This window comes from Bactrocera oleae, chromosome 3 (assembly GCF_042242935.1).
Source record: "Bactrocera oleae isolate idBacOlea1 chromosome 3, idBacOlea1, whole genome shotgun sequence".
NCBI classification, from domain to species: domain Eukaryota; kingdom Metazoa; phylum Arthropoda; class Insecta; order Diptera; family Tephritidae; genus Bactrocera; species Bactrocera oleae.
In genome coordinates this window covers 84,282,702-84,307,533 of record NC_091537.1, presented here as the reverse complement: position 1 = coordinate 84,307,533, position 24,832 = coordinate 84,282,702, and the positions used below count along the sequence as shown (strand labels likewise).

The 24,832-nt window shown below is 32.6% G+C and overlaps 1 protein-coding gene across 1 annotated transcript; it reads left to right on the top strand.

Annotated features, from left to right (window-relative positions):
• LOC106627097 (uncharacterized) lies at positions 1 to 24,832 on the top strand. The gene is made up of 6 exons (XM_070107082.1): positions 1 to 94; positions 19,599 to 20,090; positions 20,992 to 21,344; positions 21,450 to 21,592; positions 22,509 to 22,831; positions 23,986 to 24,832. Exons 1-3 carry the CDS (start codon positions 26 to 28, stop codon positions 21,001 to 21,003), a joined length of 573 nt encoding a protein of 190 aa, XP_069963183.1. The 5' UTR covers positions 1 to 25; the 3' UTR covers positions 21,004 to 21,344; positions 21,450 to 21,592; positions 22,509 to 22,831; positions 23,986 to 24,832.

The window sequence follows — 24,832 nt, the reverse complement described above, 5'->3', positions numbered from 1 at the left end:
CTTTAGTGTTCACCGCTGACTTGAGATGGGAAATTATTTATTTTATCAGAACACTTATAACTGTCGAAAATCATGTTTGAAACTAGGATTTAAGGTGAGTAAATAGCAAAGTCGTCTAAGTGTGATATTCCGATCGACTGTCAATTACAAAATATAACCCAACTGAAAACTCACATATGTATATATTTAAATAAAATACACGCCTATCAGAAAAACATTTAAGTTGTGCGCGGCGTATGAGTAACCAAATCTTGTTGAGACATTTCCATATAAAACCATCGATTCACATATATTTTATATTTACCACCAATAAAATGTATATGAGAAACACCACCAACAACTAAAACAACCAATATTCATTTTACACTTAGCAGAACGCAATGCAAAACAGTAAATGTCATCTAGAAGGTAATAAAACTGTCGCCAACATACAAAAAGGCAACGGTTACTATAACAGAAAACAACAAAAGCACTAATTTTGAAACGAAGAGCAACTTAAAAACACTCGAAAGCTGAAAAGAGAGATGCCAAAGCCGCTAAAAAAAGAAAACGCTGCATAAATTCATATATGCTAACAACTTTTACAGTGCTGCACGCGCAGATGATAAAAGCCATAAAAAGAAATTAATAAAAACAATAACAACATAATAGAGAATACAAACAACAACTCATGTTTTCTCCGAAGAAATTGTTTAAATCAGATCACGATATAATATAGCTGTCATACAAACTGAACGATCGTCATTAAGTTCTTGTAAGGAGCCTTTGTATTTGTGAAGGGTATTATAGCTTCGGCGCAACCGAAGTTAACGTTTTTTCTTGTTTTTTTTTTTTTAATATATTAGTATTATGGCAAATCTGGTTTAGAATGATCGTATGCAGAAATAGGAGTACGAAATTTATCGCATAGAAATTTTTTCATTTTTAAAGGGCTTTTCAAATATAACAGCCTTCTTCATGAATCTAAGATTTTCTCTTTCTACGCGCTATGCTCCCTTTTTTTTTTTGGAACATATTTATAACTTTCATTTGCAGGAAATTTTCAGGTGAAATATTTTCTATTTAAAAATCGCCCCTTTTTTTGCCTAAATTATACACCATTGTTTAGTTTAACTTCCTGTTCACTTAAGTTGCACCAGCAAAAATTTTTATAAAAAGGTGTAAAACTAAATCTGAGCAGAATTGGTAAAATAAAAAGGATAATATAATATTTGCACGCCATTTACTAACTGGCGTAGCCACAGGCGTCTGGTTTCCTCCAAACAACCGATGCTAAAGCGATGTCAAATATACATTGCAATTGCTGGGTTAAATGGTAGTGTTGCATTTATGAGAGCGCGCGCAAATTTCGCTGACATTTTGCTTTGCACCACAATAACAACAAACGATGTAAATACCAACCACGGCGAAATGTTCAGAGCATGAATAGACAGCATGGAAATAATAAATAATACACTGTGAGAAAAAAAGAATAAAACGAAAAGCAACAACTGTTGTTCACTATTATAAGCAATTTTTCTAACGCTTTCCGTTTCTTTTTTATTTTTCTCTCTCTACTTTTATTTTCATAATGTTTTTCTAAACAATAATAAATATACGTATATTTGTGTATTTATTTGAAGAACAATATAACTGCCAGATGTATGTTGGTTACATAACACCATTCTTAGTTAAATATATACATATAAATAAATTTAAAAACAATACTCAAGGACAAATATACACAAATACACATACAGACAACTACATTAACCAACATGTCTGCATGACATTTAGTCAACATAAGCTATGCTAGTTCCTTATATGAAACTAAACACTACAAGCGAATTTATAAAGTTACTCATACGACATGGTGATCCGTATTGGATACTTCTTCTGTGGTTGCGTATACGCCGTGTTGACAGTTTTTTGTTCAAATCACGATTATACAAAGTCGAATGCTAAGCTAATTGGCGAAGCTAGCGCCAGTTATTAACCAAGTCGTTTCCCACCAAAGCAGGGCCTTATGTAGACCGCGAAACAGCACACAATAGTGCACGGAAAATAGCGCGCAAGAATTTGAATTTTGTTGCATGTATTGTTGCAAGTTTGTATATATTCAAGTGTATATTCTGCTGACATTGTTACAGTATGCTGCGTATATAATTTCATACTTTTGTATACAATTTGAGTGTTAGTCCTAATATTTTTGTGGTTTTGCTTGATTTTGATTCGAAAATTAAGGAGTTACATAATGTTTCAAGGCTTAAAAAAAATTTGTTTAAGATTTTTTTTTATTGTCTTATTTAATTCTATAATATCTCTATAACATAATACTAAACTCTCAAGTTGATACCAGTAATAGCTTTGGAGAAACCGCTTTAAAAAGTTGAACGCTCGAAGTCAGCTATATAATCACTTAAAACTATAAACGTGTTTTTTTCAAAACTATGTTTTCATAGTCGGTTGTCAAGATTTCTCGCGAATTACTCAACCGTTTTTAACGAAATTTTAAACAGGTCTTTGAGCTATAATTTACAGGGTCTTTAACGAAGGACTTTTTTTGTTCAATTAAAACTATTTAAAAACCAAAAAACGTCCAGAAGTTTTCAACAAAATTTGCATATTTTTTGTAAAAACGTCTGCTATAAATACAAATTTCCCTTAATTTATTTTTTCTCCATCTAATACCTAGTTAGTTCAAATATAATACTTAGTTTTTTCGTTTTTCTTTTACTGATGGTCTGTCCGAAGTTCTGCTGTCAACGCGGAAGCACCTTTTTTCCGAGGGACTGCCGGAAATGCCGTCGTAATAACCAGGCTTTGAATATTTTTCTTTGAAAATTTCACAAAATTGTTATCAAATATGTATGTTGAGAATAATAAAAAGTTTGAATAAAATATTTTATTTTTTATATGAAAAAAAAGATTAAAATAATGTGTTTTTTGCTCAACGAAAGCGATGTAACTTCTAAAATAACAAATTCTTTACGTGTTTTTTAGTTTTTCATCATTTTTTGCTTTCAAAGAAAGATTATATTTCCGTTAACATAAAATGTAAGCTTTAGCACTTAATCGTAATCATTTCATAAGCAAAGTGCTTTAAAATTTAACGAATGCCGTTAAGTTGATAGTTCTTGGCCGGATAAAATCCGGGCTCTTTTTGGTTATGTAGAACCAAATATCATAGGAAAGGTAAACTGTTACGCAGAGTAGCTTTCTTTCCAGAGTGTTTTACTCCAGACGTGGTTTATTACCTTGAAGAAAAATATGGCCATTCTAGGTGGAAAATTATATTTTTATATATTTTGTATTAAAAATGTATGGACTTATAAACGATTTTGTAAAAAGAATGTGAAAAATATTCTGAAATCATTGAATGCTAAGGAAATGGAGAAATTACTACTGATAGTAAAAACGTACTAAATTCAACCACAATGTTTTTTTAATTCTTCCCTTTATCTCTAAAATTTAGTCAAAATCAGCTAAAGTGTTTAACACCAATCCCTAAATTAAGCCACTAACGCGTACTATTTCTCAATTTCTTTAATAAACTGATGCCAATTTTTATTGTCATAATGTTTCTGTCCACCAAAGCGTTTTACGCAAAAAAATAATAAAAGCATAAGCATCTCCAGTGAATACACGCACCCAACAAATATCTCATTCAACGTGGCAGCGCGTGACCTTGCAAGCCTACCGCGAGCAGTTTGCTATTGCCAATCTACACGAAACATGTAATTATAGCACGACAATCACAAATAGGCTTACGTGCAGCACAATAACTCACACACACACGCACAACTGTGTAGGTGTAACAGCGATTATCCTAGTTTGTAGGTCTCATAATTATGCATTATCCTAGTTTCTATGTTTCTTTTCGTGGACTCACTGGAGTACATACACAAATTAACGCATAAAAGTGATCGCATACAAAATATTGCTCGCCTCAACACAGCACCATCGCAATTTGAGTGGACAATTACATTGCTTTTTGCGGTGAAAACCCCATTTTTAACATTCAGTTGTTAACTGCAATTGTAACGCCGTCAAAAGGTCCATAGCAGCGGCTGTGTACGATTTTCTAATGGGTTGGACACGCGTGTATGTTGGTGGCTCATGAATGTGAACAAAAACATAAAAATTTCAAACATTAAATTTTGTAGCAAAGCGTCATTAAAGTGTGGGCGCAGTTGATACGGTATCAACGGCTCATTGGATTAACTAAATAATAGGCAAACATTTTAAATAGCAGCTGCTTCAATACGGGATACATAAAAGTTTATTGTTATATGTTCTTCTCCGAATTTTCGTTTTGATAGTGTTGTAGTAAGCGTGGTTGGCAAAAGCAACATAGTTTAATTAATTATATTATATTTTTCGATGTCGATTGAGGACTTGAATGAAAATTTGCAGCCGCATGTATTTTTAAATATTTCCAAATCTATAAATATCGATTACATTTATGCTATTTTCGATAATTAGTAAAAACGTAAATAATTATTTTTTGATAACAAAGTACTTAATTGTTAAAAAAAATATTATTTGATATTAAACAATAACCATTTCCGATATTTTTTAATCGATGTATTTTGTAATCGAATTTCTAATTCTATTCGCATGGTAGCCACAAATTGTCAGAAAGGTGGTCAAGATATGTAAAAAGCAATGGTCAATACTTTTATACTATTTAATTATAATTAGATAAAAAAATAACGCATAGGTAAAAAATATTATCTATTATTTATTTTCGATATTTTTAATCGATGTAATCGCTTAGTTTGCTTTCATACGATTCAGAATTAATTATTTTCAGTCATATCCTTCAAACCGTAAAATATTTCTATCCAAAGTTCACCAAAAGCTTCTTGTTAAGCATTAAGTACTTATTTTATTAAATATTCATAGACATCATTTAAAAATTTTCTCAATTCTATACTATGATTTTGTTTGAGGTCTATTTATGAGAATTTTTTTCTACTACAATATTTGAATTCTTATATTGTACACAATCAGATCATTAAAAACAAGTAAGGAAGGGCTAAGTTCGGATGTAACCGAACATTTTATACTCTCGCAAAGTCAAATGGTATACTCGTTTGAGATTTCTTTGTGGATTGACTGATATTTTCGGTAGAAGGTCAACTATAGGCACTGGGGTCCACATATTTAGTACTTAGGGGCTTAAACAGTTTTGGTTCGATTTAGACAATTTTTGGCCACAAGGTGGCATACTTTAATCGCATTATTCACGCAAAGTTTTAACCCGACACAGTCATTGTTGCCTGATTTGCATAGTGGAAAGTGAAAGAATCAAGTGGTATTTAAAATGGTGTCATATGGAAAATAGGCGTGGTTGTAATCCGATTTCGCCCATTTTCGCACTATGACATAGAAACATGAAAAGAACGTTATGCACCGAATTTGGTTGAAATCGGTTAAGCAGATCTCAAGATATGGGTTTTCACCTAAAAGTGGGCTGTGCCACGCCCACTGTCTAATTTTGAACGCGGTTCCTATAAAGTCATCTTATACCATCTCAGAGATAAAATTTAATGTCTCTGGCGTGTTTAGTGCTTGATTTATCGCGCTTTTAGTAGTTTTTAACAGTACCGTTATATGGGGAGTGGGCGGAGTTGCCACCCGATTTCAACTATTTTCACACCGTCAATAGAAGTACTAAAAACATTTGCTTTCAGTGAATTTTGTTATTATAGCATTAGCGGTTTAGGAGATATGCACATTAAACCTATTAGAGGCGGGACCACGCCCACTTTAAAAAAAAAAATTTAACTGCAGATGCCCCTCCCTAATGTGATCCTGTGTACCAAATAACAGTCTTGTATCTTATTGCGGAGCTTAGTTATGGCAAGTTATTTGTTTTTGATTAATGGCGTTTTGTGGGCGTGGCAGTGGTCCGATTACGCCCATCTGCAATACCAACCGTCTCACGGTACCATGAAACATGTCTACCAAGTTTCATAAAGATATCTCAATTTTTACTCAAGTTAGAGCTTGCACGGACGGACGGACGGACAGACGGACGGACGGACAGACAGTCACCCGGATTTCAACTCGTCTCTTCATCCTGATCATTTATATATATATAACCCTATATCTAACTCGATTAATTTTAGGTGATACAAACAACCGTTAGGTGAACAAAACTATTATACTCTGTAGCAACAGGTTGCGAGAGTATAATAACTTATGTATATATATATCTATAGGACCTGTATGGGTGATTACTTTGAAGGGGATCTATTTTAGATATTCATGAATGAATAAACACTTTTTTAAGAAATACAAAATTCGCAATATTTTTTGAAAATCGTAGATACATATTGTACATACATATACATAGGTATATTGCGTATATAAGCAGGTTACACAGTATATACAAATATACATTTCTTGCAGACAGTTTAGAAAAACTACATTCTAAATGGTTGATTGAGTAGCACTCTTATCAAAAAACGTATATCAAATATTCACTTTCTAGTGCTAAGCTCAACCAACGATGGCATGCCACCTTACGCGTATCCGAGCAAGCAACCAAATATGTCAGCACATCAATACGCTTGTGTGTAACTGTGTTCGTACCGTGATATGGACAAGTTATGTTTTCATAAATGAAGCTGAAGTTTCCCGGTGCATGTGTGTATGTGCATGATTACATCTCCGTTTTTCAACGAATTTATACCACTTATATCATCTTGCTACGTATGTTCATATATGTCATACAGTATAGTCATACAGTAATTTAGCTTATAATGACTGCAGCGCTTTATGTGATATACATACATACATTTCAAGTACAGCTAATCTGCCACTGGTGTGCTCATATTCAGATTATTTATCCATGTTTGTATAAATTTAATTTATATTTGTAAAGTGCAACTCGAAATTTATGACAACATGCAATTTTTGTAGATATATAAATTAAATGTGAATTTTAAGCGACCGTTAATTTTTGCGAAAGCGAAAGTTAAATTTTGTACTTTTTAACCAAAAAAATGTCTGTTCCATTTTTTTTAATGTCCGCCATAAAGTTCTTTTGTATTCAAATCGACACAAAATCCAGACCACCAAATTGTTATTAATAATTCAAGGATAAGTTTTTTATTGTGCATAGACCCTCACTATTGTATGGTATTTTCCTTATGGAACCTATTCGCCCCGATTCGATTCCAGTTAACAGATTTGCAACATTTTATTACAACAAATATTTGTTCCCTACTATTATACAGGATTTTCCAATAAGAGTGATATGATTTAAAAAACATCCTCTCATTGTTAAGGAAATTCAAATGCATAGCTTTTATCTTGGCTGACGATTTCAACAACAACTTTTCTTTCGATATGAATAATGATCCACAAGAATCCACAACAAACTATGGGACCATTATTGACGCGGTATTTTCCAGATATTTAGAGAACATCAAGTCTTAAACTTATGCTTCTTATTTTAGTTACCATAAGCCGATAGTTTCAATGATAAAAATTTCTGAATAACCTACATGTATTGTAAGATAATAAAATTATTTTAAACAAATAATTCTCATTTATTCAATTCAAGAAAAAATGTATTTTCTTATCGATATTTAATTAATATCAAAAAAAAATTGTATAAAAAATTAAATACAAATGTAATAAATAATTATAATTGCATAAGTTGATAAAAGAAGGCTAAGCAAAGCTTCACCGCGGCAGTCCCCGAGTGCAGCACGTATTTTATTTATTTAATGTGAAGTACAGTCGATACAATTAAGTTCTGAATATAATATCATTCAAATTGCATTCAAGACTTCTTGTGCAGGAAGGAATTCGATAGATCTTTTGCGCTAAATCAATTCGTATGTCATGAATAGCACGTTCAATGTTGACTACTAAAGCTTGAAGAGAATCTGGTTTCTTGCTAAAGTCCACTGACTTCAAATAACTCCACAATCAAGTAATAAATCTCAACTATACAACAACATTTATAATTATATACATTTTTGCAATTAAATGCTACAAAATTTTTTATATATAGATATAAGTTCATGTATGTACATATATGCGTAAATATTTCATTATTTGTTTAAGCCAACGAAAGCAAATAAAATGCAACTTTAGCCGCGATTTACACATATTTTTACTGACATTGTCAATATGGCAAGCGGTTTGCCACAACCAACAGCGTAAACTGTTGCAACGTATATCCATGTGTATGTGTGTGTATATAAACAGGTACTCGTTACTATAGGTATAAGTGGATGTGTGCATTAATGTGTTATCTGCGGTCTTATTGGTCGCACTTTATCAGAAACACACATTAAATAGTGCGAAGAAAATTTAGTACAAAATGGAAATAGATTAGCTCCCTTAGCGGCAGGGGACAATGAAGAATTATTTCATACATATAATTCATAGAACAGTTACCGAAAATACGCGATATGCAAATGTCAATTGCATTTAACGGACTTATGACAATGTCGTTATACGATTTTATGTATATATGGGAATACATATTACTTCTATGTAGTTATATCTCTGTATAGTATACATAGTGTATATTTTCACGCTTTTATTCCAAGTATTTGTTGTCAATATTTTAGAAATGCTCTCTATTCATAGAATTCATACATACCACACATGAAGCACATTTCACGAAGCAATCTGTTATAATGAAATCGCATAAATGCATACATACTAAATGAAATTTTGAAATGAATTCAGTACATTTTTATTTATTATTTGTTATATTTATATCCAATTGCAAACTAGTTTTTGTGAGTATCGTGAGTTAAAATTCCTAAAATTATTATCGATAACTTCTCAAAAAAATCCATCATCGATGTATTTTCCAATTTACTGATGGTTTGTAATTTATTCCCCAGTTCAACTCTTTAGCAATAATATGGTTATACAATATTTCAAGGGCATCTCAGACATACCAGACTAAGACTAAGACCAGAACTTGTTCGGAAATTGTTTGCCCACAATTCCGGCCGTTTACGACGGATATTTTCGCGCAAATGCCTCAAAACGCTCAAATAATACTCTTTAATGATCGTATATTCCGTTGGAACGAATTCATGATGAACCAAACCGCTAATATCGAAAAAAAAATTTCCGGAAATTTTCTCGTCTTAAGTACAACATGTTGCTACAGGGTTTAATTAACGATTTTAAGACCAAAAACTCGTTCAATACCATCGATCAACCACCGTATTCACCAGATGCCCCATGCGACTTTTTTTTGTTTCCATATTTCGATGATTGGTAAAAAAAGGTGGCATGTGTGTATCACTTCAGAAGAAGCATATTTTGAAGGCGACAAAATAAATACTGATGAAGATTAAATATTTTTCGTTTTATTAACAATTTCCGGAAACTCTCTGGTCTTAATTTAATATCATGTTCCGACCACAAGTTTGAAGTGACTAGATTACGTTTAATCTCTTTATTAATTTAGACTGTACTCACTGCCATTGGAGACTTATAGAATAACTATTTTTGACATTAAAAAATTCACAACGTTTAAAATTTAAGAAAACAAAGTAATGTCGTTATGAAAATCGTTTTGTTTTAAATATTTTCGATTTAACGGAAATAATAAACTCTCTTTTTGATTTAGGAAGTCGATTGCTAGGCGAATTCAAATGCATTGATTTTAATTTATTTGTTTGATACTCATATAATTCATAATAATTGTTTTAAATATAACATAAACCCATGTACATATAATAGCATTATGTAATATGTTTTGTGTGGCTTAGTAAATCATTAGGCATACAATTAAAATAATATCCCTAGTAAATGCCAACAAATATTAAGAAAAAAGCAAACAAAAGCTATTTGCAGTTATAGGTGAAGTTAATAATTAAATTTCTGCACTAATTTACTGTTACAAATTCCTAAAATCTAATTAGTAGTTGTCAGTTGTAAACTATTTAGTTTTGGATAGTTATCAAGAAACGCATAATAATAAATGCAATTGTTAGTAAATGCATGCCCGAATGAGCTCGAGTTAATTGCTTAAAGAGAGTGCGAATATCTATATATATACCACATATGTTATGCAAGTGTTATTTGTTTGGCAAAGAAAGCTTTGGGTGATTGATTTAGCAGAGCGTTTTAATAGAGGAGAGTCTTAGCACGTGACAATGAAGTTGATTTATTTGGTAATAGTTCATGTTGTTATTTTATGCGAGAACAGTATGATATAGTAATAGTTACAATTTTGCTAATAAATACTTTAATGTGAGGACCCCTATGGTCAGAGTATTCACGAATCTGGATCCGAATAATAGATTATCCTTTACAAAATGGTGTATTGGTTTTAAAAATTCCTAACGTTTTTTTTTGAACCTCAAAATAGTATTTTGTGTAGGTAAATGCCACTTTAAGTATTGCAAGTTTTACAAATATCCAAAGTTAGTGCTGGATGAGCAATTTTGTTAGTTAATTTTAACTTGGCCTTTGTACAGAGAAAACCGTTTTTTTTGAAAGGGCTCAGAATCCAAGACTATATGTAGAGAAACTGTAAATATTTGGATTCATAAATTAACTGCATTGGTCATAAGACGCTCATGTTATTCAAGCAGTGACATACACAATTTAAATACCATGCAAAATGATTTTATTTATGACGACAGCTGCTACTCATTCTATAGCAACAAAAACATAATTTTACACATTTATCAACTGAGTTGAGCTTCGCAGACAAGACAAACAGTAAGCAATAAAGCTCTAACGAAGCTAGTAATAATTGCTGATTGCATTTGCTATTGCTTACACACTTACATCCTTACATATGTGCACAATTATATTAATTTATGCATGTATAGTATTCATAATTCGATATTATATATATAGCTTATACCCAATCTATAAAATCAGCTGAAATAATGTCAATTGCGGAACTGTATTGTTGCACCTCATTAACCGCTAAACTAGCTAAAGCAGCTGTAAAGCTTTATTACAATACCAACTACTTCGGCCAAAGTTCAACTTACTATGAACTTATAGAATTCCAGCTTTCCAGATCTATTTCTACGCAAATACATCTACGTATTTCAATAATTCTATTGTATGAGAATATGTGTGTGTATGTAGATATATACAAATGTGCTATTGTCCTCAATTCGCAATCTGTAGAAACAGATAACACTGTTAGAAATCCCTAACTACATTAGTAACTGTGGTCAGCTTATTTGCAGCGTTTCTCTCTAAAGTAAATTACACAAATATTTCAAATAAGTCAGTTGCACATGTACACTCACTTTGTAAGTGTGTTTGGCATGAAAATAAGCTATCCTATTATTCAGCCATACTTAAGCACTCACACATGTGTTCTATTCGATATTTGTGTATTAGAATTTCATTTAGCCTGCTTTCATGCACGCATATGCATATGTGTAATCTCACAACCATTAGTTAAAAATATTTGCAAATATATGCATAGCTAGTTATGTAGTTATTTTCTGCCAGTTGAATTGTTTATTACATTATTTAGAATGAATTTGCGAAATAGTTGCACTTGATTTGATTTTGCATGCATTTGTTTGTTAAGTACAGTTTGCCAATTGTTTAATTGCTTATTTATGTATTTATTTATTTTCCACTCCTACAGCTGATAATTCCATTCTATGCTAGTAGCATATTATTAAAACGATGAAATATTCATGTCCCAAAAAATTAGATTAATTCACTGTAAACGCAACATGGTTTTTAATATATATAGCAATGACTATACACTCATACTTATATGGATTGGAAATTTGGAATCTCTGTAACGAAGTTTGTGTGTCAATTTATATGTTATAATTACTTATTCTAGCCAAGTTAGATAGTTATAATTGCAAATAAAACAAAACTGCAATTTCGTCTAGTACTTATGTCAGCTAATACGAGAACAATCCCGAAATACTCGGTTTAAGGGGTATTCTTGTGTAAAATTTCGAAAAAATCATTTTTTTTTTCATATTTTGAATGTTTAACTACAATATTTAAGAATATGTCTACGGGAGCATTTTTGAAAATTGAAATTAGTTTCGAAGATACAGACGTTTTACTGACCCGGCCTCCAAACTGGTGCGGCTGGGTCTAATCGAACAAAAGACTTTACTTAAGAACTAGCCTCATTTCCAAATTTCGATTTTTACTATTTTTAAAAAATACGATAAAATAAAAATATGTTAAAAAAAATTTTTTGTTTTCAAACAGTCGCCATTTTGTCAAAAAACAATTGTTTTTTACTCATTGCTAGTTCAAACAATTGCGACATCATTGCAGATTGATAATCTATTTATTTTTTTTATTTTTATTTCAGATGACTAGAAGGGTTGAACTCATGGGTGTGCTCATGTGCCAATTTTTAAATTTTTTTGAATTTTAAACTTTAATTTTAAATATTTTTCTGTACTCTTGTAACATTAACAAATAACTGATCAAAAATCATTAGTAAAAATATGAACTGCCTTTTTTATCGACACTTAAAAATTACCTACAACTCAAGTCTCTAGACTAGAATACCCCCTTAATAGCTGACCTCAATTAATTACTTTTTTCTACTCTCCAGATTTGAGATCTGCTCTCTTATCATAACAGTTAAAGTGGTATAAACGCATGCTATTGTTTCTTTTATTTATTCATGCGAGTCTATTTTTTCTATTAATACTAATCATGTGTTGAATTCACTAATAATTGGGATATAAAATTCAATCACTACCAACTTTCGGAAAAAAATGCTCTTTAAAACGATCGATTAAAAAGATCGATATTGCAATTGCCAATCCCTTCCACCTTACCCTTTCACTACATCTTCTGCTCTGATATTGCAATTGCCCTACTTTTTTTACTCTTCCACCACACCTTCCACCTAACCTGCATAATACATATTTAGGGATTGTCTCTGAACGAGTTCGCTATGAAAATTTGAGAAGTTTTGACATAAGCTTTAGGTCAGGGAAGCATATGTTACTTATTTTATTGAATTACTTATATAAGTGAGCCACCAATATCTCTTTATTTTCTGGCCAAAGTTTATTATGGATGCATAACCGTGTGCTTTTGCTGCGTTAGCGCTGCTATTCAACCATCGTCAAGTGTTCGAAAGTTCGAGATTAGCACGAGGGTAAACACCAATACTTAAATAGACGTGATACCTAAAAACTTTATTGAAAGAAATTCCATAATGTGTACTTTTAGGATTGCGGTACGTTTACACCTGGTTGCCAAAGATAAATTGATTTCAACGCGATTTTTTTTAAAAATTATTTACCGAGTAAAAGATTTCATTAATAATTAGTTCCTGCCTATGTCTTGCAATTCATTAATTATTCAACTTTAATATTTAAAATTTTTAGAAAACGAAATATATTTCATAACAAACCATAATTTTAAATAAAATTTTAAACAATTACTATTTAAAACAATTAATTATTAAAAATATTTTTGGGCACATTTAAAGTTTGTAAGCAAAAGTAAAAAAAGTTTTTTCAATGAAATTTCAATAAATCAATTACTGGGGCTTTGTGCCCTCAATTTTAGCCGCATGTAAAATATAATATTATATGCCAAAATTGCATACGTTTTATTTATGCCAACATTTATTTCCTACTATATCTCCATGAATTTGTGTGCGAAAACATATGCCAATTGGTGGCCAAAAACCATTCAGGCATGCCTTAAGCGACACAACAGGAAACGGATGTGAACATAAATAGATGCATGGCATAAGTCGCATAAAAAGCGATTTGGCATGCCTATAAACATTCCGCTATAATTGTAAATATCACAAAGTTTATATAATATATACCTACATGTATAAGAAGATATTATGCGTTTGCATGTATGCTACATCATATCGCGGTCGGGGAATGTGTACAAGTGCGGCTTATATTCGTATGAGCACATCGCTATCTGCCATGCGACCGCGACAATTGATTAATAATTTTCATTCATTCGCAACCAGTAGTCTGTATTTTCTGAATGCCACGAGCGATGCAAATGTATGAATGTGAATGGAGAATGTGAATGGAATGTATGAATGTGTATGCAGCTGCGCAGCAGTGGTCACCGTGGCAACTATAAGTGCTGCCACATATAAGGGTTTGCGGCCAAGCGTTTTGTGGATATATTGTATGTGCATGAAAGAGTGTAGGTATGAATGTTGGAAGCGTTATTGCCTTAAAACAGTTATAATTTATGCGTAGTATGGTTTACAGAAATTTTTGAAGATAACAACTAACTCTGGGAGCAAGTGAAAGAGCTGATCACATTAAAAGTGTGTTTAATCACAAAAGCTTAACTTTTCGATATTTTCTGCGATTTTTTACTTAAAAATTATATTTTATTTTATGAAATATTACTTGAAAGAAATTAAATTTCCAAATATTTTAAACCAATTGTTAAATCTTTCTAAAACGACTATTCTTTAAATCATTAGAATTTAGTTAAACAACTTTGTTTTTTAATTTTACAACGTGTGTTGACGAAGACAATCACCATAGATAACTACAAAAAAAGGAAGTGCTAAGTTGACATAATAAGAAACTAGCATTTACTTGCCATGATTCTCAAGTCTTAGTCGACTAGTATTTCAAAAACAAATCCCTTGACTTATATTATATTATATTTAAACTCTTTTAAGATACATTAATATTACTTAGAGTCTGTCTTTGCAAATTATTTTACCACAAATATTTAAAATATTATAAACCCATATACCATATTTTGCATACTCAAAACACTTCTGACTGCAGACATTAACGCTGTTGTTGCCATTGTGCTGACGCAGCATCAGCGACGTCAATATGCGCGCAACCACAAGTCAATTCAATTATTTTATTAACTTCCAAATGTACGACTTTGATAGCGTTGGCGAAGAGCGCACAGTGTATCCATATATACAGTAGCAGCAGCAGACCAGAATTACCAACTGCAGCCAAAGTTAGTGCTGGCGAATATTCATTGCACAGTTATGTTTGAATATGTGTGTTGTTGTCCTTGCTTGCTTGGTGGCCCGCTCGCTTGCTGAGCAGCTGTCATTGTGAATTTCTGTCAAAACGAAAAAAATTGGAAAATGCATAAGTGTTATTGTATTTGTTGTTGCAGCGTTGCCGACTACTCGCTATCACTTTTAATTAATTTTAAATTGGCTGAGAGAGTGAAGACTTTTGCGTGCACAGACTTGTGCTACTAAGTTTCCTAGAGCCTTCTTACCACTAGTGTAGGCAATCCCAATAAATGTTACTCATACGCAGTGTGCTCCAAGTGGTACATTGTGCATCCATGCTTGCAAACCATGGACATTTATGCCTTTTTGGTGATTTTTTTAGAAATTAGTGCATAAAATATGTAAAATTCCTATCATGCAAAATTAGTACCAAATTTATTTAGAAAAAAGTATAATTAGAACTCCTAAAATTGTAGTTGTCATTTCCAATTTTTTTGGTAATGCCACCAGATAATTTTTTGACAAGTATAAATAAATATGATCTTACAATTGCAGATACTTCAAATACTATATCTGTTAATATATGTGTGTGTCAGTTAACATAACTATACAATATATAAATATTTTCTTCATTGTTTGGCGGCACAACTATAAATGGATTCTTTCTATTTTTAAAATTTTTTCTTATATACTTAATATAATGAATAATTACGTTTTTCGAAAAACTATATTTCAAACATTAGCTGGATAACTTTGAAAAATGCAGAAAGTGGTTTGTTTTTTACTTATGACTCAATATCTCGAAAAGAAACTGCTTTGGTCCAGTACCCAGACAAAAAATCGTTTTTGCTTTATAATGTAATTTATCATTAGGTAGTCTTTTCCAGATATTTATGAAATTATCTAAACATCTTTTGCATAAATACCATAAATCATAATTTTTTATAATAATCAACTTAAATTTATACAAAAATAAGTCACACAAACTGTTAAATGTCCACCGTGGAATAGCGCTTATCGAACAAATTAAAGTGAAAAGCGTCAAATGACAAACGCAAAGCAGTGCGAAATCACCATTTAGTAAATACAAATTCACACATACATACATATATGTATCTCTTACATGAAAAATAACATACTCCATATGCATACTAGGGTGGAGCGAAAAAAAAATGTATTTTTTGCTTAGCCTGAGGGTCAAATTTGTAGATTATAGAAACAAAGAAAATATTTGGAAAACAAACAAAACTTTTTTTTAACATCTCACTTTTAAAGTAAATTTCGAGTAAAAATATTTTTTGGTTTAAACTCTTCACATTTAAATAAAAATTGCTGAATTTGACGGTTTTTGACTCAAAATTTATTTTACCACTTAAGGAAAGCATGTTGTCGTTAAAGACTTTTTTTTTAAACTCCAATAATAACCACACACAATTTTTTAAAGTTGATAACTTTTAATTGGAGTGAAAAAGGACTCTCTACAGCTTCTAGAACACTTATCAAACATTTTTTACGAAATAAAAATTTTAACTCGAAACTTTACTTTAAAAGTGAGTTAGAAAATAAAAATAATTTTTTTCCAAATTTTTCTTTTTTTAATCTACAAATTTGACACTCAGGCTAAGCAAAAAAAAATAAAAAATTTCGCTCCACCCTAATGCATACAGATATACCTACACATACGTGTGCAATTTCATCTGTCTGATTGCGATTCGCTTGGCTGCCAACTAACTATGTGGAAAACGCTATATTCGGAGCTAACTACATACTTAGTGTGGTAGTAAGCTGTGGTTCTGCTTATCTGTCGACTTTCAAATGGCACAATGTAGCGCTGCAGCATACGCAAAATGCGAGTAGCAACAACAGCAATGATAGCGATGGCAGCAACTAAAGCAGCGTCGGCATCACCGTCAGCTTCAGACGTATGCAAAACGCTTGGAAGGCACTGGCAGCTATGCAGTTGCAGGCAATCAAAATTATAAAGATATAATGTTCATGTGTGTGTGTGTGTGTATACGTAAGTGCAGCTTTACAAGTATGTGTGTATATATATACATATATGTGTATGGTATAAGCAGATTACAGTGGTTAGTCATTTGTATCAGCCAACAAACATACACAGCAACAACGGCGTAATATTTCTCAACGCCATGTGCAATTTAATTTTGCATAATTGGCAAAGTTGCACAATTAAATTTCCAACACTAATTAATTTATATGTAGTATGTATTATAGTATAATATTTTAAAAAAGCAGAATTTTTGAAGTAAATATTGGTTATGCGTAGGAAATAGTGCAGGAGAGGAGGTATTTCGCTTTTTCAGTTTTTCACTTACTTGCTCCGTGGGTCGTAGTTTCAAAACCCAGTCGAAACAAACTTAACTTTATTTCTGTTAGCATATTTCGGACATGAAAATCAAACCTCAAGTATCAACAGTGTTATCAAAATTTCAGCGAATATTTGACTGCATTACTACATACTAATTTTCGAGATCCTCAGAAAGCATTTGTAATCGCACTTCTTCAAGCTCTGAACTGGAAACTATAAAGTATTAGGAATAAGAAGGAGGTTAATATTCGTAGTAGCATTTTTAGTACGCAATTGTCAGTCTACGTATGCGATTTGTGGCATCCCAGCAGCCCAGTGGCTTAGATTTCTGTGCATATTTAGTTCAAGTAATTAAAATCATCGAATTTATTATTAAACTGTATATATACATACCTAAATCTAAATTATTATTCAAATGAGATTTTCGCAAGTTTTTATTTGTTATAAGCTTAGGCGTGTCTGCAACATTGTCGGTATATTATTTACTCGCATTATACCTAGCGATTTTATTATGAATTACTCATTTCAAAACGTGGATTGCTGATTATATATTTGTAGTATTGTTGTAAACTAGGGACAATGTATAGTAGGGTGGAGCGAAAAAAAAATTTTAAATTATAAAAAACGAAAATTTTTGGAAAAAACTTTTTAATCGAAATTTACCTTAAAAGTGAGTGGTCCCTTGTTAAAAAAAAACATTTTTTTTCAAAAATTTTCTTTTTTTATAATCTACAAATTTTACCCTCAGGCTAAGCAAAAAAAAATTTTATCTTAGAAAAGGAGTCAATATTAACAAGTTTGATCCCTTTTACTCACTGACTCGCTCTCTTGCGGGAATGTTTGTGTGATCAGTTGAAATCGCTTTCCCTAGTATTTGTAAATTGAAAAAGTGTCTGTTTGTCTACATATCGATTCCCTGTTAGCCCGCGCGAGCTCCACGAATACATAATTGCTTCACAATACAACCACAGCCAGGTGGCAACAGCTTTGAATTCGAGCAATTTACATGGTTTTGTCAACTTTCGTAATGCTTTTGGTCCTTTTCATATTCAGCAAATTCAGACATACAATGTGGCTGTCGGTATGTCTCGTGCATTTGGGAAATCAGCTAGTCTTGTATTGGTAGTGTCACTGTAATGTCACGACACATAAATTAGAAATGAAATGAGCTATATGTATATATATGCATGTAAGCATTTTCAACTGGTCAGTGGTTGACTCACGAATATATTGGAATCTTGGCCGACTGAACTTTAATTTGGTAGGAGTTCTAAAACGGGCCATATAAGGGATAGTGATCATAATATTGCTTAATAAATATATTATACGTTTAACTTTTTTTGGTAAGGTGCCGCGATTAGTTTATGCTGTCATAGATTTGAAAACTTTTATGAAAAGATCTTTATAGCCAAATATAAATTCTTGAGCTTTCATTACTAAAATAAAAATAGTTTAAGCGATTCTTACTGAACTTATAAAATTCGCTTTAAATTATAAATGTTAATATAGCTGTCCTACTGGGTACTTACATTTGAAGCGATGGTCAAAGTTGGACAATGCCCAAAAATTACCTAACAACTTTTCGAGGTCATTTTATAGCTGATAAATTTCGAAAATTAGTGTAGAGAGGATTGTGTGATACATTAGTTGAGTTCTAAAGTGCGAGGGTCGAGAAAAGTCACAAAAAGTTGTATAGTGAAAAAGTGATGGCGATTAGTAACATACATGATACTTTTGATACTTCATGAACAAAGTATGTATACACATACACACCTACATAGATAAAGTTGAAGTGTTACAAGATAAGGTCTCGAAGTAGCCACATAATGGCGTAAATAGAACGAAGGAGTGATTGTAAGAAAACAAAGTGGGCCAATGCGGCTGTTGTGTCAACTAAACGCCTACAATGCAGGCGACCACAATCTAGCATAGAAGCTTTATATCCATCGCAAGCACATGCACTCTTATATAAAGACATTTTGGGAATGAAAAGTTGTTGGATAGGGCTCGGCTATTTTGTGCTTGTAGACAATTCCATGCTGTGATTATACACCCACACAAACACACACACACTCTCAAATACATACAACTCCATATATATGCATGAATTTCTTGCTGCTTAGACAGTGTTGCAGGCCTCACGTGCACTTTAAAGCATGACAGCTGTGTCAGTACCTAGCTCAGCTTCTGGAGATTTTGCCGCTTTTTTGGATATAGGCTGTTTTCCTTGCCACCAAATAACAAAAATAAAGAAGAACAGAATCATGCACATTTTAAGCTGCTTACTTTGCTAATCTGATTTGCTATTTCATTTTTTTCTCTCTCTCACATTCGCACTGGCAGCATTTATGGCATTTTCAGAATTTTGGCAATTGGAAAGGACATCACATGCTGTTCGACAAGGGTCTACAATGCGACATAGATATAGAAAATTTCGAACAGAACGAGCCGATGCGACCACAAACCGACACTGGAGATCTGCTGACCCTTGCAATGTCCGATGCATTTGCTACGTCATTTCTTGCAGCTATAAAAGGCAAGAATGACGGCAAAACCAGCAGGAACATCAACACTGATGGCGATGAATGGCATGAACAGGAAGCAACATACCATATAAGCGCCATTTATAGTACAACAACAATGCAGCCAACAATTGGCAAAGCTGTTGGCGCAACACTTGAATTCGACTCACCACATTCACCGCACGCTAGATGGCAGAAGCAGGGCGTGCCGAAGTTAGTCACGGGGGCCACTAGTAATCATTTCACGTACGAATGGCGCATCGGCGACTGGTCAGCATGTTCGGAAAAGTGCGTTAATGCAGCTGGTTTACGTGTAAGTGTTGCACGATTTGTACTAGTAATAGTTTTGTTAAAGCGCTGTTTGTTGTGCTATTGTTTTTGGTCAGATGGTCAAAAATTAAAAGACTGTTACCTGTTTTAAAAATTTAAATAACAAAGCAATAAAATGAAGTTCACAGCCTTTTACAATATTCAAGAAGTATAAGAAAAAAGAGTTGCCGGCTGTGTAAAAAAGTGAGTAGAATCAAATTTGTGAGTCAAAAATATATGTGCTAATAAATACAAAATAAATGTAAAGTTTTGAGAAATATTACAAGATTACAAGATTTTTAGAATAAGCTTGCCACCTGTTAAAAAATTTAATTCAATAGGCTTACGAACACAATTGAATGTTGACAAAATAATTATAAAAAGTTCTAAGAGGCTTAAGGATTCAAAATATTTATACAAGAGTTGCCAGCTGTGTAAAATAAATTAGGCAAATTAAAAATTATAAGGCAAGAAACAAAACGCAAACTTCATTTGGGAAGCTTGCCAGCTGTTCAAAATTTTAATTAATTAAAATTGATAAGAAAATCAAATTTTCACAATATTGGTCTAAGGATCACTAGAGTTGGAAATATTTTTTGAAATTTTTTCCCGAAAACCCCCAGTTATTTCAAAATTTGCACAGTAAAGTGTGCCTCAAATTATTCATGTTCAACTGAGTTGCAACCATTGCATCGCTCATGCACATTGTCAACATATTCGTATTTTTCATTTTACATACAACTGCATACAAACCAAGCGACATGGCGTATGAGTAACCAACATACTGTTTATTTTGAAATTTAACCGTCCATTAGCTTTATGAAACATTTTGCATACACACAGATTTTATTTACATAAGTATTTTATTTCATAATATTTTCCTCAATCATTTTTTCATGTCACAGCTCGCTCAATAGCTTGCCTGCGTTTGCGATACCATACACCCACACACAAGGCGCTGGAGTCACACGTGGAAGCGGACTTCGAAACGGTCGACAATGCGTTCTGTGTGGACTATGGACTAAGCGTTCCTGACACGTTTGAAATGTGCGGCCAGGAGGGGTGTGCCCGATGGGAGGCTGGCGAGTGGACTTTGTGTAAACGTTCGCGTTGCTTTGTACACAATACGGCCATAAAAAAGCGTGAGATTAAATTAATTACGTGAGACGACAGACGCCTGCAGTGTGTCACAGCATCCTATTAGTCGGCAAGAGTGCGATAGTGCGCGATGCAAGGGAGTTTAGCGTGTGGAGCCATGGTACGTGTAGGCACTGCCGTTTTTTATGCAATTCATTATTTCATTTTTATGCAATATTATTTACTTATGTTTTTTTCTCTCTCTCTCTCTCTCTCTCTCTTGCAGTGCAATGCGGTCATCAAGGAATTAAATACCGTATTTTTTAGTGTGTTTGGTATGGCACGCGCCGACCAGCGGCAATGCTTGTTGCCATTAGTCGCGTCCAGCAGTCATGAAAATGTGCAAGAGTCAACCATGCTTTGCAAAATGTGAGCAAATAATTTTTTATCAATTTTACTAAATAATGCAGATTAGTGTTTTTGCGGTGGTGTATGAAATTATTTTTAGTTATTTTTTTTATGCTCAGACTTATATCAATTGATTCGTTATCAAAATATTCAGAGTGCATTTAATTAGAAGTCAGGCCGAAACTAAGCCTTTTAATTTCTTAACTTGAAAAGCTTGTTATAAAATTGTGAGTAATCAAAAGGCTTCATAGACATTATTACTCAGGGAAAGCCTGAGATCAATCTACTTAAACAAGAGTTAAAAAAAACGTATTAATCTGACATCAATTTGTGGACTTTGAGCCCTATCTTGTCACTTCTAAAATGTTCAACCTACTTCTTCGCAGCAGTTACCAGGGTCATATTAGTTCCTACAACTCAAATAAATTCAACAAGGCATTATTTATAAGCTGCTGAAAGCGAAACCAGACACTTTTTAAATTCCTTTGTGGAAACTGCCTTTTGACTTAAGATCTCGATGGACGCCTGCATATTCGATTCAACAAATATTTACTCGTATGTTGTTACCAAAGGGTACACCTGACTATGAAAGCCCAAAACTTATGCCAAACGATATTTTCTGTAATCCCATATATTGCTTTCAGCCCTTCATAAAAAATAAAAAGAACTGGATTTATAGAGAAAAGTTTGACTGCACCGGGTCATCAAAAATTGGACTGTCAAACTCACCAAGCTGTTAAAACAATTATTAAAATGTCGAAGAACAATTAGTCCAAAATGCTCAATTTGTACTACCACTTAACGTCAAACTAGTTTAAACGAGTTTATGTGTCATGCTTCTATAACTGAAGCTTACTTCTCTGTACTAACTGAAAATATATATTTCTTGAATTATTTCGTTTTCAATAAAATAACATCTTTTCTTTTATCGTTTCAGCTTTTATTCAATGCAAAGACACTTCACGCTATGGCCGCAATGAACGCTCGATGGATTTGTGCAGATTACACCCTACACTACTACAGAAAAATGCTGCAAGTCCTGCAAATTCGATGCAAAATATAATTAGCAACAACAACAACCATTGCAAGGCAAAGCAAAAGTGTAAAAGTTAAAGCTATGATGCAAAAGCGAAGCTAAAGCACTACTACAACAGCACAAATTACTTACACAAACAACCGAGGCGCTCAAACAACTTAAGCGAAGGCAAATATGTATATGCGAATATTCAACGGATTATCAGCTATTAATGTAAAACTGAGGTGGAGTAAATATAATAATAATAATAATAATAATAATAATAATAATAACGGTAATCAAAGAAATATATATGAATTCATAAAGCGAAAAAAGTAATTGAAAACAGAGCCACGCACACATACACAGGTAGCTACTGTGCAAACCGAAAACCGTGCAATTGAAGGGCACAATTTGCCGGCAAGCCAATTACTGCTTAATAATCTATAAAATAAATATTTAAATGCATTGAATGAGTGAAATTGAATTGATGAATTGAATGAAGGCAAATAAACAATAATAACAAAAGTAAATGCAAAATAAAATTAACTGGCGATAGATTATTTTATACGAAGCTAATGCAAACACAAGCGCACATACACAGACACATTAAAATGATGCAAAAAGATACAATAGTAAAATTTAGAAAAAAATTCAATAAAAACAAGAAAAAACGTTAACTTTTGCCTTAAACTTTAACTCGTGCCTAATTTCGTGAAGATATCTCGTCAAATAAGAGAGATTTCCATACAAGCACTCTATTCCGATTGTTCAGTTTGTATGAAAGCTATATGCTCTAGTAGTCTTATCCCATAAACCCTAAGACGGATAACAATCCGAGTCCGTTCCAACTTCTTATGAGCAGTTCTATTTTTTGTTTTTGTTGCTTGAATCTTGCCGAGGAGCTGAAGCCAAGCCAAAATAGTTTGTGTTTCAAAGTGCGAGTGGGTATTTTATGACTACTTGCTCGGCTTTTGTGTTATCTAGAATCTCTTTCTCTGATAAGAGTTGAAGTTAATTCTAGAGAGTCCATTTTACCACCATGCGCCAGTGTATGGGTATGAATATTGTGAGGTTCATGGAACAATTTTGTCGAACCTGATGAAACTCTGAAAATCGTTACCTCTCTGCATGTGATTGAATATCGAAAACTCTTAGCTCATGAAGTCATGTATTTAATTAACCTTACCTTAGATTGCTAACTGGCTCTGTTAGAACAGGCTGAGTGCAAAAATTGCAGAAGAAACCTTCTTTTTGAAGACTGTGTTGAGAACAGCTGATTTTTTATTATCACTCAGTTCAGCTGAATTATATTAACAATGTAATAAATTTTTCTTTTTTTATTTACTATTCAATTTTTATATAAATCTATTATTTTTTAATTTTTTCCGCCTTATAGCAAAGAGCGAGCTGGAGCAATATGTCAAAGACGAGGGCGTATTTTGTGTTATGGGTTATTTACCTATGCCACTGAAAGGACACATGTTCAGTAAACGGAGTTGTTAAAATTTTATAATATCAAGTCGCACTAAAAGTTTAGTAAAGTTACACTCAGGATACAATTAAATTAGATAGTTTAAATAAGTTAATCGCATTACAATCTGAAACTTTGGAAACACTACAAGAACGAAGTGCAAAATTTGGTATTCTACCAGAGAATGGAAACAATAACAACTAAGAAGATATCAATATCATCATCCGACAACTCTCACACACTCACAGCTTTAAATGTGGATTCTGCCGAAAACAATTGCGGTATCAGTTTTTCGCTGGCAAGAATATTTCACTCTATCGAATTCGAGCACCGAGCTTCAGTAAACGTCACAACAACAATACTTTATTGAATCGCAGTTGTTATAGTAGAATTTCCGCATCACAACCGTTAGGTCAGCTCGTGTGCGATCAGCCACATAGTTGGGTATAGCAAAAGAAAAATTTTTTTAAGTCGACTCTACCTAAGTCTAACACTACCTAAAACACTACCGCTATAGCTTACTCAGTATTGTTTGCGCTTTTAACAGTACATATGTATGTTAGCGGATATATATACTGGTGCAGCCTCTGAAAAAAATCTAAAATCTAAAAGAATATCTAATAAATAAAAACTAAAGCCTAGTGTATTTTAATAAAAAAAATAATGATACACATTAATGTACATAATTAGCATAAAAATACATTTTGTTACTATTTATCGGACTGATAATTTTAAGCGTTATAATGTTTGCTAATAATAAGAAAATGTAAGC

What these genes read in the sequence shown, in the direction of transcription:
- LOC106627097 (XM_070107082.1), top strand. Translation starts at nt 26, where the DNA reads ATGGGAAATTATTTATTTTATCAGAACACTTATAACTGTCGAAAATCA. An exon ending in GTTTGAAACTAGGATTTAAG is followed by an intron (nt 95 to 19,598) that starts GTGAGTAAATAG and finishes TCGCACTGGCAG; the next exon opens with CATTTATGGCATTTTCAGAA.